The sequence below is a fragment of the Carettochelys insculpta genome, chromosome 18 (assembly GCF_033958435.1).
Source record: "Carettochelys insculpta isolate YL-2023 chromosome 18, ASM3395843v1, whole genome shotgun sequence".
Lineage (NCBI taxonomy): Eukaryota > Metazoa > Chordata > Testudines > Carettochelyidae > Carettochelys > Carettochelys insculpta.
Window position 1 is genome coordinate 25722663 of NC_134154.1, and position 17969 is coordinate 25740631.

At 39.9% G+C, this 17969-nt stretch overlaps 1 protein-coding gene across 3 annotated transcripts in view; it reads right to left on the minus strand.

Moving 5' to 3' along the window:
- The window catches only part of ANAPC5 (anaphase promoting complex subunit 5), a 24875-nt gene continuing 6906 nt past the window's right edge, over nt 1–17969 (minus strand). For 2 of the 3 annotated variants that reach the window (XM_075012813.1, XM_075012811.1), the window contains exons 2-17: nt 16668–16747; nt 16002–16111; nt 15391–15586; nt 12884–12953; nt 12192–12293; nt 11157–11347; nt 9889–9970; nt 8168–8257; nt 7067–7248; nt 6210–6345; nt 5901–5975; nt 4018–4139; nt 2855–2962; nt 1884–2031; nt 1109–1271; nt 1–343 (exon numbers count right to left, since the gene is read on the minus strand). In XM_075012813.1, the coding sequence (XP_074868914.1) occupies nt 129–343; nt 1109–1271; nt 1884–2031; nt 2855–2962; nt 4018–4139; nt 5901–5975; nt 6210–6345; nt 7067–7248; nt 8168–8257; nt 9889–9970; nt 11157–11347; nt 12192–12293; nt 12884–12953; nt 15391–15586; nt 16002–16111; nt 16668–16738 (2061 nt within the window). In that variant the 5' untranslated portion in view covers nt 16739–16747 and the 3' untranslated portion in view covers nt 1–128. The remainder of the gene's footprint in view (nt 344–1108; nt 1272–1883; nt 2032–2854; nt 2963–4017; nt 4140–5900; nt 5976–6209; nt 6346–7066; nt 7249–8167; nt 8258–9888; nt 9971–11156; nt 11348–12191; nt 12294–12883; nt 12954–15390; nt 15587–16001; nt 16112–16667; nt 16748–17969) is intronic. The other variant, XM_075012812.1, reaches the window with a different exon arrangement.

Below are 17969 nucleotides of genomic sequence, written 5' to 3' on the forward strand. Positions count from 1 at the left end.
TTTCTAAAAAGACGAACAGAGTTTATTGGTAATTATTTCCAAGCAGTGATGATTGAACATGATGAACAGATTTTAAAAACGGTGAGGGAGCAGGAAAACAGAGAGTGAACGCTCAGCTTTAAAGCGCTTCACTTAAAAGCATTAATTAGCGGAACACCATGAGCAGGCAGCTCCTGGTGCACTTGGCGGAACAACATGGCACATTTATTTCTTTCTTGGGTCTTGCCCAGAGTATGGAAGAGTCTGGCCTGGAAGTAAAGAACATCCCTGAGCTTCTCTTTGCAGTCCACTTTAACAAAATAATTCTTGGCTTCATTTAGGTTCAGGATAGCTGATTCCAGAGCTGTGAAAAGGATAAGGAATCCAATATTTAAAATTGTGTTCATATAAACACCATGTGCAATGCAACCCACTCTAGGGGAGGCCTGTTATGAGTTAATTTTTCAAATTAATAAGCCCAGGGTTTGGCAATTTATTGCTTCATGGTGCGAGAGAAAACATTTTGTTGTGTCTTTTGCAAAAATAATGATCTACTCAAGTTTTGCTGCGAGGTGTGGATGCTGAAGTGTACAGATAAACAAGGCACCATTGTCCATACTGAGTATGTTTAAGATAAAAACATTGTTCTTGGCCTCAAAGGCACTGAATCCATGCTCATAGCCCCCCATCCGATAACTCCCTCTTTTTGTTGTGATTTTATTACCAATGCTGTAGTATCTCTGTACAGGGTGAACCTCTCTAATCTCGCACCCTCAGAACCTGACCAGTAACGGAGGAATTTGCCGGACCACAGGAGGTCAATACTGTCTAGCAGCTTTACCAATACTTCCACTACTTACTGGGCTCTCATAAGACATTTAGGGGTAAAAAGCAGCACAGAACACTGAGAGCCAGGACTCATGGCTGGAAACAAACTTTATGGGACCAGGGGAACCCTGGCCACACCCATCATAAATGGTCATCCATCTAACTAAAATCATCCCAGATTACAGATGTTGCCAGATTAGAGAGGTTCAACCTGTACTATTAAGATCCCAATACCTCAGTTGGATTGGAATTCATTCAAAAGTTGATAAGTATAAATGGGCATGATTATCCTTCACTCTACCTTCTGCCTTCTTCTGTGGAGTGTAGGAAGCTGCAGAAGCAACCTGGCATTTGGCCACCAAGAACATTGCACAGCCTTTGTCCAGTACTGCCCCATGAGCCAAGATAGGTTCTATCGCCGTATGTAGAATATTCAGTGCTTGTTCAGGAATACCAAGAATTAGCTGGAAGAGAAACATACTTTCCTGGTCTGAAATTGGTGACCCCTGGAAACAGTAGCTGTTTCTGGTAAGGCCAACATAAGCCAGGTGCGTGCTATATCTGTTTTAAAAGGAACTGATAGTCCAGACGAGAGTTTTAATCTAATCTGTTCCCATTAGCAGAGATGAAGCCATATGGTGGTGAATGCCAGTAGGAATCTGAACTGTCTGGCAGACAGTTGACAACCATGATTCCCATCTGCCCACAATAAGCAATATAAATGAACTCCATTAACCTGTGTTTTTAAACCCAGTTCACATCAAAATGTTCCACCACCGCAAAGACAACAAGATGGCATTAAAAAAAAAATACCTGGAGAAGCAAAGGCAGTACCCACTTACAACCGTCTATTTTATAACATACTGAGTCTAAAAAGCCTCCCTGATATACATGACACTCAATTATTTTTGGAGACCTGCAAAGACTTCATGTTCTGAAATACGCTTCAGTTTTTAGAAGCAATGCTTGAACTCTAACAGTGTTACATGCGGAAATCTAGCAACAGTATCAATGAGATCTAGATTGACAACATAAAGGTTTGATTTGCAGCCTGTGAAAGCATGAATCAAATTTACCTGGGAAAAAGCCAAGTTCAGCACAGTTTCAGAGGCCAAGTACTGTAGACGGTATTCCCTGGAAAGAGCGAGAGCCTGAAGCAGGACAGGCAGTGCAATTGTATGACAGGAAGATCTCCAGTACAGCTCTGCTATTGACAGAAGCACACTAACCACAAAGGGGATAAAAAAAAAAAAAGTAAAGTGACTCCCAGTTTTGCTGAAAATTTTGAAGTGTTTCCCTGCCATGCTAGCCTACAAAGAACATGAAGTGGAAGTCAATTATTTATCTATAAATGGTACGCTCTCTGGTTTATTATTAGTAAGTTACAATACCACACACATCGTAAATTTGAATTTCATCCTTAAAAGGAATTCCACCAGTAATCAAGAATAAAATATCACTGTGACTTTGAAGGTTATGATGACAGAGAATAGAGAGAAAAAATATCTATTTTAGGTGCAGTTCGTTTCTGTAGCTCTCTTTCATGTAAACAGGGGAAATGGTGGTTGCAAAACATCCACTCAGGACAGATTTAGTACTTGAAACTTTTCTGAGTTCAGTTTAGGAAAGACTACTACAGTTCAGCTTCACAATGTCATTGTAGATCAGTTTTTTTACTTTTCTTACCAAAAACCACCCCCAAAACAAACCACACATATTCCACACATCATTTTAGAGCCAAAACTTTCAGTTTGTTGGAGGGACATGTGTAGTTAAGGGCCATTTCAAATTACTTTAGGTAAAACAGTGTTGGTACCAGCAAGTTCTTTTATCTCAGCAAGTGAAAGTATGTTTGTATTGCCAGGGTAATGTCTCATCACCAAGTTTTACATTTGTCAAGTCTATTTAAGAAATCAGAATATTCTCTCATTAAAACAGTGCATAAACTACAAATTAGTGAAGAAATACATAACAGATTGTGACTATTGATGATAATGTAAAGTAACTTTAACATTCAAGGAAGTCTCTGGAAATTAACTGTTCTTACCTAATCACCATCTCAGTGTTTTTTACATTTTGGCAGTGGATCAATAGTTTCTGCAAAAGTTTGTGCGCCTCTGACATCTGATTCTGAGCTTTCAATACAATGGCTTTTCTACAATAAAAAGAATTTTATTACCATGTTTTGATAGTTTACACTCAATCCTTCCTTTGGATGTAACGGAAAAGCACACTTGTTTTCTATCCTTAAGTCTCTGTAAAGATGTGTTCACCCAAATATGTAAAAGTATAGACTGGGCTTGGTGGGGACATCCTGTGTTAATAACATATCTCTCTCTCATCAACAGATCTCAGAGCACTTTACAAGAAAGTGGAAGGATTTCCTCCATTTTACGGACAAATTAACTAAAGCAGAAATGAAACAGTTTGCTTGTGGTCACATTGTAGGTCAATAGCAAAACCAGGAATAGGCCCCAAATTTTTAGTTTGTTGTACATTAATTCTGTATTGCACCTTGCTCCTGGGATAGCCAAAGTGAACAGATTTCAAAATAAACACAAGTTGGACTTCCCTGGTCCAGGATCCTTGGGACTCCAGACCAGTCCTGAACCAGCGAGTTTGCTGGAACAGGGGAGGTCAATGCTGCCCCTCTGCTGCCAGCCCTCATGCTCTCCCAGGGGGCCTGTGCCCTCTGGGCCCAACCTCAACATCGGCCCCAGCTACTGTGCTCCCTGCCCCTGGCTGCCCATATATCCCAGCCCAGCTCTGCTCCCAGCCCCCTAATGCTGGCCCTGAGTTCCCTTAACCCAGCCCAGCACCACTCTTGAGCCCTCCTACGCTGGCCCCAGCTCTGCTCTGAAACCGTCGGACCACAGATGTTGCTGAACCAGAGACGTTCAACCTGCATATTAATACATTCTCTGAGAGCAAGAGGTCTACAGTAATAGAATCATTTATAAATTTAGGGGGTTAAATGCTTTATAACCAGTAAGCTAACTCAAGCAAGACGAGTAAAATGGATTACATCAAGATCATTGTTTTAGGATAATTATGGAAGAGTTAACGAAGAAGGAAACATTACAGCAGCTCACTGAAGCAAGATATGCCTGCATAAACTATTTGTTATCTCCAGCAAGCATTTTATTCCATCTTTATTTATTTCATTGGGATATTATTGCAAGAATTATCTGGAGGTTTGCGGTTTCTTACCTGTATACACCTTCTATGCTATTAAGTGCTGTAATTCCTGCCACAAAGGAATCGGCGACATGGTATTTGCCATCATTCATAGCTCTATCAAACTGTATTTTCTGATCAAACAGCATCCACAGCTAAATCAAGAGAGTGTTGAGAAGTTTTAAGAACAGCTGAATGTTCCTTTTGTGATCCAAAGTTAAATCAATGGATATCAGAGCATGCTACCTACAGACATAACTGATTATACTCATTTGTTAGAGAAGTGGTCAGTTTGTTAGGGGTGTAACATATTATATCAATAACCATCTTCAGTAGAAATGTGTAGTTTTACTAAAAATATGACAAAAGTACCCCAACAGAGCTTACAGAATCACCTTTAAAATAAAACTCCCTTTCTAGTTATGCCCTGAATAATTGTTTTAGGGCAGCATGGCTCCCTTTGTAATGTAGGAAAAGAAAGATTGGGGAAAAAAAAAGTTTGCTGAGTCTAGGCCAGTGGTTTTGAACTGGTGTGCCATGGAATTTTGTCAATTTCCTCTCACCACTGCTCTTTGAAGAGCCACTGTGGCAGGCTGGGGGCGAGACTGATGACCCCACTCCAGATGGAGCTCAAGCAGAAGGCTGCCCAAGTCCCAGTTGCGTGGGGGTTTATCAATTTCCCCTTTCGTCCCCTCTTTGCAGAGCCACTGCAAGAGGAAATGCTGACCCCACAGGAGGCCGTTCACAACAGGTGGCAGCTGAAATGCTGCTTTCTGGCCTGAATGGGCTGGTGGGGAACCTTTTCCCCCACCCCACTGTGGTAAGTAGGGGGAGGGAAGGCAGGAGCCTATTGAAGCAGGGACATTGTTTAAATGCTCACTCCTCCTCCTCTTCCCCCGACTAAAAAGTGCTTGTGCTATCGAAGTGTTTGTGACACTGAAGTGGGCCATGTTACTGAAAAGGTTGGGAACCACTGGTCTAGACTGCCTAGAAAGACATAGATGATGTCCTACAGATTTAATCCATTAGGGCTTTTCCTACTTCCACACAAATCACACCCTCTTCTCTTAGCTCATGGAATGTGTATAGCACTTTGAACTTCCAGGTACTTTACAAACACTTAATCCTGAGAACTCCTTGTAAGGGAGATAAATATGACTTGGTTAGCATTACAGTTAAGCTGCACAGAAGGAACGACAGGCATGGATAGAAAACATAAAGGTTATGCCTACACTAGCCCCAGAATTTTGAAAAGGGCATGATAATAAACCTAATCAAAAGATGCTAATGAGGTGCCATCATGAATATGCAGTCCCTCATTAGCATAATGGTGGCCACAACACTTCGAAAGTGCCGCTTTCAATCACTCACAGCTTGTCTACACAGGACCCTTTTCAAAAGGACCCTGCACACTTTGAAATCCCCTTATTCCAATAACCAAATAGGGGGATTTTGAAGTGTGTGGAGTCCTTTCAAAAAGGATCCCATGTAGACAAGCTGTGTATGATGGAAAGTGGCACTTTCAAAGTAACGCAGCTGCCATTATGCTAATGAGGCACTGCATATTCATGGTAGCACCTCATTAGCATCTTCTGATTAGGTTCATTATCATGCCCCTTTTGAAATTCTGGGGCTAGTGTAGACATAGCCAAACAGTCTTTGCTGTGGAGCACTAGTAAGATAAGTTCCTCACATTTCAAACTGCAGAACATAACATTTGCATGGCTTGCAACTTTGTGTAAGGTTCCCCACCTATGACAAGATGTACATGAAGCCAACTCAAATTTTGTCTAAACCACATTTCAAATGGTACCATAGGAATTAAGATGCACTGAAAGTCAGATCTTACCCCCAACATGTAACTATAAAATGTCATGTGAATGTGTATTGTCGCTATTCAATAAAAGACACTTTACCCATGCATGTTGGCTACTTGAAGGGAATCTCTCTTTTAAATGTTTCAATATTTCTGAAGCAGCCGCAAAGCACCCCTACAACACAAGAACAGTAGTGTGATGAGCAAGTAATAGTGCAAGCAATATTCTTCTTTCCTTAGTTTCATCCCTGTATTCCTAGACATGAACACCTATTAAGGCAAAAAGCTAAATTTCCCTCATCTAAGTGTTGATCACAGCCACACATACACAAAGTTTAACAGCCACTCGTTGACCACTTTGAATCTTCCCCACTCACAATTTATTTGTACAACTAAATGTAAGCCTCACCTGTTCTGCATGCAGCTCAGCCAGATGACACAATACTACAGCAAAAGATTCTGTATTATTCTGCTGAACACGCACGTTTACAGCTTCTAGACTATTCATGCTCAGCAACATCTGGGCTTGCTGAAGTGCCATGGTGCTAAAGTGAGAAGAGCTTCATTTACTGTCATGCAACAAACATCAGAGACTTCTCAGCTACACTCCAACGTCGTGACAAATTGCTACAGACTGCTTCTTCCGGTTATTAGCTTTACAGTTTCCTCTTTTTGTTGTCAGCAACTGGTACCCAGGAACCCCACATTGTGCTAGCACATCAGGTGCTCATGAACAAGGCATCAATCCAACTAAGAGCTGAACACAATTCCTATAAGGTAATACTGAGGACAGAAAAACAGAGATACTAAAACTTTGTTCTATCTACAGAGATAACAAAAAGAGAACCCTGCAAATATTTGCAGCTTATTTTTGCAGAAAGACATGCGGCTACAAATTTTGTATCTAAAACCCTGCAAATCTGCAGCTATCCACTTTAGATCCATAGGTATCCAAATCCACAGATGTAGACACAGGTATCTGTGGCTCATTTTTGCAGGTATGGCTGCAGATGCAAATATTGTATCTGTGCTGGGTTCTAAACAAGGAGACTAAATTTTTTCCTTCAGAATGTGTTTTAAATGAGCCAAAACAAGGAAAAACAAAAATTCCCCCAACATTTTCCAAGGAATAACTTATATACTTGGTTTCAGCACATCAAACAGATGCAATTGCTTGAGCACTTGTATGACTGATGATAAAAGCTTTGATAGCAACAACGTTTACAACACATAAGAAACAAATCATATTTTAATGAGAGAAAATACCTGCGACCATACAGTCTCCAAATGGCAGTTTTCTGTGCTATGCTAATATCAATAAGCTCTGATAAACTGTGCTTCCAGTGCAACAGGTCAGAGTCCTTCAAAGCATCCATTAGCTTGTTAGCAGTCTTTCCCGCAAAAGCTCTTTGCTGAACTAAGGACTGTATTCCCAGGGAAGCTAGATACTAAGGGAGAAATCAAAACAAACACATTAAAACACACACATGCTACAACTAAGCAGTAAGCACAAACTACCAAAATTCTCATATACCTTCTCAATATAAATGACATAACACTGCTAAAGGGATTTCTTCATATATGCAGTTAATACCACCTTGTAGGGAGACAGAAGGGGAATCTGCAGTTTCCAATCCTGCAGCTGAGTCCCTCCAATGATAAAGCTCTCACACGACACTTGCATGCGCATACAGAATTTTCTGCTTTTTCTTTGCCACTCTCTCAAAAATACAATTTCCACCTTCCATGGCACATATGCCATCTACACAATTAGTTCCCATTTTTCTGTTATATGCACCCCACCTAATTCCTTACTTCAACCCAATTTTCCCATGACTTTTCCTCATTTTTCCAAATATTCCCAATTTTCCTCAGCCTCAGCAATCTAGAGGCTAGATTCTCTCTTGGTTCTTGGGCCTTACTAGGTAACCCTCTCTCTACACAATCTAGTATCTGTCCTCAACCTTCCCAATGCCAGCTACAGTCTACCTTCTACTGCAGTTCCTATCTTATCACAGGCAGACAACCACACTAATATCCAGAAGACAGAGAGGAAGCTGGCATGTGACTTTCTGAGAGAGCTCTCCCCTGCAAGTCTTAGAAATGGGACAGTGTGATGGGTATATAAACCAAAGACGCCTATGTCCAGACAAAGCAAATCCACTGTTTTGCATTTAACTATGTTTTCAAAAGAAATTTAAAAAAAAAACAGACAGACTTTGCATCTAAAACGGATTAGGTCAAATCACAACTATACATATTTGTAAAATCAGCCCGCCCTCCCCCAAAAAAGCAACACATCATACATTACACATGTACACCCACATCTTCTTGTCCTAGAATAAAGTTGAGGGCTGAGAGACTTACTGGCAATCCAAAATGTACAGCTTTTTTCACAGAGTGTTCTAACAGAACACAGCTGTCTGATCTCTTCTGCTCCAAAATGTACAGCCAACTCTGGTGCGGTAACAAGTCATTGGAAAAAAATGTGCCGGTTAGTGTCATGTAAAACATTTTTGTGAAACCACTAAAAAAAGAGAAAGAAAGGACAAATGCCTGTGTGATAATTTAAACAAAACCAAAACACAATTGACTAGAGAATAAGTGTCTCTCCTAAGGAAGGAAAGACTTCCATATTAAGCTGGAATGGTACAGAAAGTAATGTGAGGCATCCAAATGGCTACCTTACACAGGATTTCTGCGATAAACACCTTCTCTTAGGCCGTTTCTACACAGGCCACTTCCTTTGGAAGTGGCATGCTAATACACAGAGTGAAAGATGCTAATGAGGCATGGATGCAAATTCGCCATGCCTCATTAGCATAATGTCACGTGATTTGGAGTCCAGAAGATCGTTCTTCCGGACTCCAAAATGCCATGTAGAAGCACGGCCCTGGGGGGTGCTTCCGGAAGGAAGTGCTTCTCCCGGAGGACCCTTCTTCCCAAACATTTTTGGGAAGAAGGGGCCTCCATAAGAAGGACTTCCTTCTGGAAGCCCCCCGGGGCTGTGCTTCTACATGGCATTTTGAAGTCTGGAAGAACGGTGTTCCAGACTCCAAATCACATCATGCTAATGAGGCATGGGGAATTTGCATCCATGCCTCATTAGCATCTTTCGCTCCGTGTATTAGCATGCCACTTCCTGGCTAGAAAGTGGTGCTTTTTCACCTTGGATGTATTTTCCTTAATATGATCTCAAAACCAGCAAGACACAGAAGCCTTAAAGACTGACCTACAACTCCAAAGATAAACAGGTGACCTGTGTCACTTTGGAATTCCCTTCAGATAGCCAGTTTAACCCTTCTTCATATCAAGTGGGCAAGGAGGAACTCTTCTTTCTCCAGTCATGGGCTGGATATAACAAAGGACTTGAAACTTCCAGAGCCAAAAAGCAGAGCTTAAACTGAAATATTACACTGCAGCACGTTTGGGAAGGCAGAGAAAGATACCTAGTCTATAGCAGTTTATTATGTGGATCACCCCTCTTAATAAGACTACTGTTTACACTACATAGCTTTAAAGAATAAACTCTTCTTAATACTCACTAAGTTGTAATTTTTTTAAAATCACTATAACTCACTCTCTTTATACATTATTGACAGGAAAGAACTGAAAGAGAAATTGTCAAAGAGAGAGAGACAGACAGACTACAATCTTTGCCTTTTTCCTCTTTCCACTGGCTGAGAGCCTGTTGCCCTTAGAGTGGGAAAAGAGAGATACTAGGAAAAAAAGTTGGTTTTTTTGTTTGTTTGTTTTTATAAACTATCTAGAACAAATTTCTTTGAAGCGTAAAGACTAGAAGTTCAAAGCACTGTGTATGGTTTTAAATTCATGACTTCCATTTAAAAAAAAAAAAAAAAAATCAACCAGTATTGCATAATGTAAAAAAATAAATCATAAACCTCAGGACAGCTCCTTGATCTTTAGTGAAGAAATAAAGAACTAAAAAGCCATCCTGAGGCAAAAAAATAATATTTAAGCTACTAGCAAACACTACCTATAGTTACAGCAAATGCATCAGAAGGCTGAATCTGGGAGACAGATGGCTAAGACAAACATAATGTATCCCCTAAGCACGGCTGCCTTACCAAGCAGTGCTGCAAACAAACATGATCGTTTGATTCCTGTGCAATTCGGATGGCTTCCTGCAGAGCTAGCTCAGCCTGCTGACTATCAAAAAAAATCAAAGACAGAGCACATTAATATTTTGTTATCAAAGACAAGTCAGAATATCATTGTAAATTAATAATACTATCTAAATGATACATATCCCATTCAGAAGTGAACTCCCATTAAATAGTCAGTTGAGAAAGTACTTCCTCACATCCACTTCTTTGTTAGCCTTAAGGTAAAAAAGCGCCTGTACAACTCATGAGAAATTAACTGTAACCCAATACTGGGCTTTAAAACAGATATATGCTCAAAATGTGCTCACATTATGCTGATGAGTGCTGTGTAAAATATCTGCCTAGGCAGAAACTGTTTGTACTCAAATCCCCCGACCCACCTCCCAACACCACCAATTATGATTTGTCCAGCCAGTAGGTAATGTATGCAGTCTTAAATTACTAGTTTCTTTGGGGGTAGGGACCTTTCTTATTTGTCTGTAGAACACCAGACACGTGCCCCCTACCTCCCGCAATTATTAAAACAAAACAGCCATGTAAAGTCCTCATCAATTCTTCTAATTATTATCATTGTGCGAGTAATAAATTAGCAGCCACAGTTGCTCCTTAATATATGCAGGTTGAATCTGTCTTATCCAGAACTCTCTTATCTGGCAACACCTGTAATTTGGAATAATTTTAGTTAGCTGGATGACCACTTATTATGGGTGTGGCCAAGTTTCCCATAGTCCCACAAAGTTTGTTTCCAGCCATGTTCTGTGCTGTTGTTATTTCCCTATAATTTATCCCTAAATGCCTTCTAAGAGCCCAGGAAGCAGTGGAAGTGTTGGCAATGCTGCTAGAAAATACTGACTTCCTGTGGTCCAGCGAATTCTCTCATTTGGCACTTGTCAACCCATACCAGTTATAACTAAGTATTTACACAGTCTGACTTATGTGTGATCATGGAAGTGCACCAGGTAAAGATCTAATTCCCAGGGAAACAGGTATAATTGGTCATAGAAAGAACCTCAAATCTTAGTATATTCCAAATAGAGTCATCATCAGGAGGACCAAGCGGATGTTAAAATCAAATCAAGATTCAAAGAAGGTTACAGACACAGCCCACCTGTACTTGCTCCCTAACACCACAGATCCCTCCTCCCCCGCTTATCTAACTTTTGAAAAATAACAGTGCAAGTTCTATCTTATCTCATATCTCAACTATGTAACAAGATACATTAACTTACTAATGGCCAAACCGACAATGCAGTGCAGCTAGATTAAGAGCAGCGTATCTCAGGCTCCGGCCATAACCTTCATCTCCATTACTTTTGCTTTCTGCTCCAGTGAGAATCAAACGATCAAAATAGTGAAGGAGGCTGTGTGTTGAACTGAAGACATCTTGTACTCTAAGATTATTTAAGTAGCTTAAATAATGCTAAAATTTAAAGCAGAATCAGCTTTAATTAAAACAGAACCGATACAAAATAAATCTAAAAATTGTGTTATCTTTTTACTGAGAAAAGTGGCAGTAGGATCTTCTGTGATCAGTGCTTCCCGCTAAGCACATTCCCAATGCAAATGCCACAAACTACTGAGATAAAAGCTGATCAAATGATTCTACTCCAAAATGGGAAAAAGTAAAGACTTGCTCACCAGTTTTCAACATCACCCTGCTGTCAGTGGTCCTGAGGCAAGAGGTCTAAACAAAATGCATGAACCTACCACTCTTACTCATGTGAGACTGCTCACATTGGTGCTGTTGCCTATCTCAAAACATGCAGTACAGGTCCATGACTGATACTATTCTGTCAAAAACATTTTGCTTTCACAATTTAGACCTCTTTTAATAATGAGACCTGAAATGAATGTAAGTAATCAACACCCAGTGCATTCTCCATCTCATACTGCTACTAGTACATTTCTTACAGTCAGAACATTTAGGAGCAACCTCCTGCTCAAAACAATTTCACATCCAAAGACAGTCAAGTTTCATGTCCCAGGGTAAAAAGGAACATATGACTAACTTTTTGCACTCAAGTACTGCCATGGAAGTTAAACTGAACTTGTGCTTAAAGTCAGATATACTTAAGTACCTAACTGACATATGCTCTGTGTCTCTTTAGGAGTCCCTGGCAAAGTACTATATTAATATACAGAGATAATACAGATATGTACAAATGGTTTGTATTTCAGTGTACAGTGCAAATTATACAAAATCAATTGTATTTGAAAAATATGAAGGAACCACTTTGTGAGCATGTCAGGTAAAAGACACTTACCGCTTCAGCAAAATCTGGATTAAATTTCAGCAAATTGTTCAATTCCTTTTGTAAAATTGCTGGACTAAGAGCCTTTGTCTCATCATTCTTTAATAAAGACGCCTAGAATGAAAGTGCAAATTGGTATTAAGTAATGAGGAATGGAGAGGTAGATTATTATACAATTAGATGTTAGTTAATTTATTATCTATATAGCTTCAATTAAGTAAAATTCTTATGAAAGTTTTATTATGTTTAGCTACTGCTAATGACAATTTCACTTAATTTAAGAGAGAGATCACAATCACTTTGACTAAACATGGAAAAACCTGTTTAAGATGGAGATTTCTTCAAGTTTCTCTTTTTTGGAGGTTGATTATGGTAGACATCTGGAGAAGTGGGTCTGCCCACAAAAGCTCATCACCTAATAAATTATTTTGTTAGTCTTTAAAGTGCTACGTGATTTCTTGTTTGTTTCATTGGAAACCTGATTCTGAAATACTCATCTCAAGGAACACAATCATTCCTTGAATTATATGTCCAGTTATAACAGTTTGAATTTCAAGTACTCACAACAAACTATTCACGTGAGATACAAACTAAAAAATTTGTTAAATAATTAATCTAAGAAAACAATGTTTGTTGATAATTCATAAACACAAATGTGAAATTTACATTATGAATTTGCCCAGCTCTGCTCAGCATTAGCCTACCTGCTGAGAAAGAAAATATTCTGCTTGCTTCTGAGAGAGAGGTCCATTACAAGATATTTCTTCTTCCCTGCTAAACAGTGGTTAGAAATAAAAGCAGTGAAAAACAACCAGAAATCTACAGCTGTGTAGCATATAATGTAGCTATAATAAAGTAGCTGCATTAGAGGGAGATACAAAAAATAATTACATTTCATGAGAGGCAACATATATGCACAATTTCAGTTTATGAAGTATTATGGTATGTCAGAGCTCAAGTGGAAGTGTGAAGAATAACCAGAAATATGGGGATTAAACTTTAAAAAAAGAACAAAACATGGCCCAAGAAAGCCAGAAGCCAGCAGTCAAATGCACAGTCATAGGTTTTAATAGACAAAGACTCAATACAGTGTAGAGATATGTCTGGAAACAAAGTAACTGAAGTAACACCTTGATGGCTCAACTGGTATGAAACTATAGCTGAATTTTAGTCTTTAGTCAACAGAGACTGTGAGCAATGTTCAAGATCCTATCAATGAAGCTGATCAAAGAAAAGATTATGGTACTTTGCATAGAAAGATTAGTTCCAGAAAGCAACTGCGCTTTGCTAGAGACAGAACCATGTTCAATGGGAAAACAGAAACATACAAAGAGCAAAGCTCTGAGGACAATAAACTAGATTCCTAGCCTTCAGGATGGTGTGGACAAGCTCGGGGCACAAAAAAGTCCAACTACTGAAGGTACGTTTTAATGTGTATACAAAAAACTACTTTTATATAAAGATTATGTTGAAAAAAAGACACTTTTAGTGCATTAACATTTTTATGGTTAGCTTTAAATAATACTCTTCAGAAGGAACGAAAAAAAAATCAAGAAGTGCTAAGAGAGAGAAAGTGGCACCACCTTGTAATACAGTGGTACTGTACTTGGTTGAAAAATCGAATTTAAAGATGCAGCTTAGCAATGCTGCCACATGGTGGCACCAAAGAAACTGAGTGGGCATCCCAGAATAAAATATGACCCCCCAGCACCTTTAGCTCTGTAAACACTGACCATGCATGACCCCACCCTCTTGGTAAGAATTTGAGTTCACTGTTAAAAAAAAAAAGTGTCACTGTAAAAAGATGTGAATACAGTATCAAATTCCCATGTGTCTCCTTTCATGCCATAATATGAAGCAAGCCACCCCACAATAAAAAATTTGCAGTATGAAATGTTCCATTCGGGTTAATTCCATAGGATTTTTGGAGATGGCTTAGATTAGCATCTAAATTCTAAGGCTATGTCTACACTAGAGCGATCTATCGACAGAAGACATCTTTCAACAAAACTTGTTGACAAATCACAGCCAGACTGCCACGTGGATCGAAAGAGCCTTCTCCTCTGCTGACAGAGTGGCGGGACTGCGAAGCCACTCTCTCGACGAAAGGGCCAACCAGAAGCACAGTGGACAGCCTCCCAGAAGCCGTGTGTGTCAACAGATGGCTCATGAGAACGTCCAGACTGGCTTTCCGTCGACAGAGGCATTCTGCCTCATGGGAGAGTGGCAGAACGCTGTCAACAGAAGTGCCTCGTTCTGTCCATTTACTGTTGACATAATGCCTTGGGAATGTGGATGCTCTGCAGGTTTTGTTGACAAAACTCTCTGGTGCAGATATAGCTGAAGAATGGTGAAGGGGTAGAAAGAAAGGTGGTTGTTTTTGGTTTTGTTTTTTTTAAGGTGGCTAGCTGAGGTCCTGTTTCGTCAATCATTTTAAGGCTACTGGGAGTTTTGGTAGATTACTAATTATATATTAGAACACCTAGAATCTTGTGTGTCTTATTTTTTATATCTAAATCAAACAAGCATAGTAATCAAACACTTCTTGCTGGAATCTGTAGTCTCTATAGACTATGTTGCATTCTAGTCTACTACCTGAGTTAGAATCCCAAAAGCTGTGCCTACCTAGTTACCTATAATTAAGGCTATGTTTTAGACACACGTATTTTTTAGTAAAAGTCATGAACGTGGCACAGGACAGCAAACAAAATCTCATGCCCTGTGACCTGTCCATGACTTCTGTTATATCCCTAAAACTTGGGCTGGAAGTGCCCTGGTGTGCACTCTGGGGTCACCATAGGTGTTGGGATATGTGTGGCCCAGGACCTCTACTAGTGCAGGGAGGGGGAAGAGATATAGTCTGTGGCACAGGACACCTGATGGTGCTGGGCTGGCGGGCGGGAAGAAACAGGACAATGCAGAGCCTGGAACCCCCACTGGTGCTGGCACTGGGCAAGGGAAGGGGTGAAACCTGCAGGCTCTCAGGTCAGCTCCACGCAACTGGCATGTCCCTGCAGCTCATGTCCCACACAGCCTTACATAAGACAACATAAGGGTAAAGTTTATTAGGTACGAACAAAACCAGGATACTTCTTTAATGGGAGTGTGGCCTTTGCATGGACAGTTTTGAGTCCCTGTTTTAACTTGTAAAGAGGAATTTTATGTGGAACATTCTTAGAAAGTGAAAAGATAAGGAAATCATTAAAATTACCTTAGAGGTACATCGAGTTCTTCTTTTTCCATTTTCCCTTCAAATTCCTCAGTATTTGTCAGCTCCATGTCAGCCTCATCAATTCCAGTTTTTTTCTCATCATTCTGGTAGTACTGTTGAAGTGCAGTGTAAAGTTTATAGACCTGACTGAAAGAAAGCTTGTTGTATGCCAAGATCATGTGGCGCAGAAATAAACCTATGCAAGGGAAATATTTGTTAAATTTGAACAGAGAGAAAGATAGCTAGCTGTGATACCTAGTAGTTTTAGACCAGAGACTGAAAGCCAGTATTCCTGATTCCACTGCCAACTGGGAGTGCAACCTGGCATTCCACTTCACCTCAGTGTATCAGTATTCTAATCTATAAAAGTGGCCCAGTAATTCTCAGTGCCTCTCAGGTGCATTGTCACACTTACTGTAGGGCCTAATTCCACAGGTAGTCTGATTATAGAACTTCCCTTAAGACCAATGAGAATTGCTCATGTTGTTGTAATCTGAAACATTTTTGGACGGATCCATTCTTTCTTTATGGTAATTATTTTTCAAATATTTAAAAAAATCTGTATTCTGAAATGGATTTCTATGATAAGTAAAAGAATATAACATACTCACCTACTACACTTGTTTTGTGAACTTCAGGTTCTGTCCCAGTAAATGAATCTGAGAGGTCATCAAAAAATTGTTCCATGTCTTTCAATTCCCCTTCTGCCATCAGTTTTATCCTGAACACAAAAAGAAGTTTATAGAAATGTTCCCTTCCAATCTCAAACCCCAAAAGAGGTCTCACATGAAAAACTCTTCCTTATTTTAGGTATTGGAAGAATGAGACACAAACATAAATGAAATCCAGTCGCAATTAGTTCACTTATACCAATCTACTACTAAATTTTTGAACATCTGGAAAAGCATAACACTGATCACTTTAAAATTGCACGTGATTTCTTTTTCATCAGGAAAACTGTACAATGAACCAAAAAAATCACAACATGTTAAACCAAAGTATAATTTGAGTGGTAATTACTATGAAGTAAAAGCATGCTGTATGCTATACGTCCTTTTCTTCCATCTTTTTCTCGCTCTAGTTCCCAAGGAATTATATTCTCTAAAAATCAATTAAGTTTAAAATATTAGTTATGCTTATAAATTGCCAAATTTTAAAGGAAGTTATTAAATCAATCATATAAATAGAGCACTAACTAAAAAGGGCAAATGATTAGACAACACATCCCTTTCTCTCAGGATCCAAACCCCAGCCAAAGTGCAGATCAAATAAATTACCTTATTTCCACAGAATTTGCTACACTAGGACAGGATTCTTCAATAGCCTTATGCAATCGTGACAGTGTCATATCAGGACCCTATAAAAATAAAGTTTAGAAATCCAGTCAATTTGGATCCAGAGAAAACAGCAACTTAGATCACTAAATATGTTACTAGTTGTTATAAAGAGGACAGTGATCAATTTTTGCCATGACCACTGAGGACAGGATAAGAAGTAATGGTTCAATCTACATCAAAAGAGATTTAGGTTATATATTAGGAAAAACTCCCCCTCTCTGTAGTTAAACTCTGGAATAGGCTTTCAATGAAGGCTGTGGAATACCAATTATTGGAGACGTTTAATAACAGATTGGACAGACTAGTTATGAATGGTGTAGGTCAGTGATGGGCAACTGAGGCCAGTGAGCAGACATCATAAGTGGCCTTCCTTTATGTCAGTGGGCTGCAAGCTTGTTGTAACCAAGATGGTCTTCCAAGATAGGGTAGTTTTGCTAACTCTGCTTACCCACCTAGCGTTTGTGGGGTATGCAAACTGAACCATAGGAGCACTCTGATTGGATGTGGGGGAGCACAAGGCTCTCGAAGTCAGTGCTGTGTGAAACCAGCATGCATTTCACTTCAAGTGCCCCTGGTTTATGTGCATGTCACTTCAGTATACTCAGTGCTCTTTTGTAACAAAAAAAAAAAAAAAAAAGAGAGAGAGAGGATATGCAGCTGGCTCCCCACCTCCCAGCCAATCCCTGGGGTGTGGCTGCTGAGGTGCCAGTAGTCAGTAGCTGCCAAGTACCTGCATGAAAAAAAGCAGCGGTAATACTAATAGAAAGAAAACTACATGGACAAAAACTCGTATAACGTGACAACCCTATGCATGAGCAACAGTAAATAAAATGTCTTGCAGCTCACACAAAGAACCCTGAATGCCTGCAACCCAAGAGCCGCATGCAGTTTGCCCACCACTGGTCTAGATATACCTGGTCCTGCCTCACCACAATGGGCTGGACTTGATGACTTTTATGATTTCCATGTTGCCACAAAAATACAACAGCTCAGGCACAAAGATCCTTAGCTACCCTTATTACAATGAAACATTTCACTTACCTATTACCAAATGCACCCTTGTGCCAGGTGTGGAGTGGGGAGCATTGTGAAAGCATCTCTCCTGCAGTAAAATCCCCCCAGCCCCTAACTACTGACAGTCCCTCTCCACTTCCCTTGCTTAAGGGCATCCAGCTGCCCTTTGATGTCCGAGGAACGCCAAGAAACACTTGCTGCCTCTTTCCCCTGCAGCCCTGCACTAGT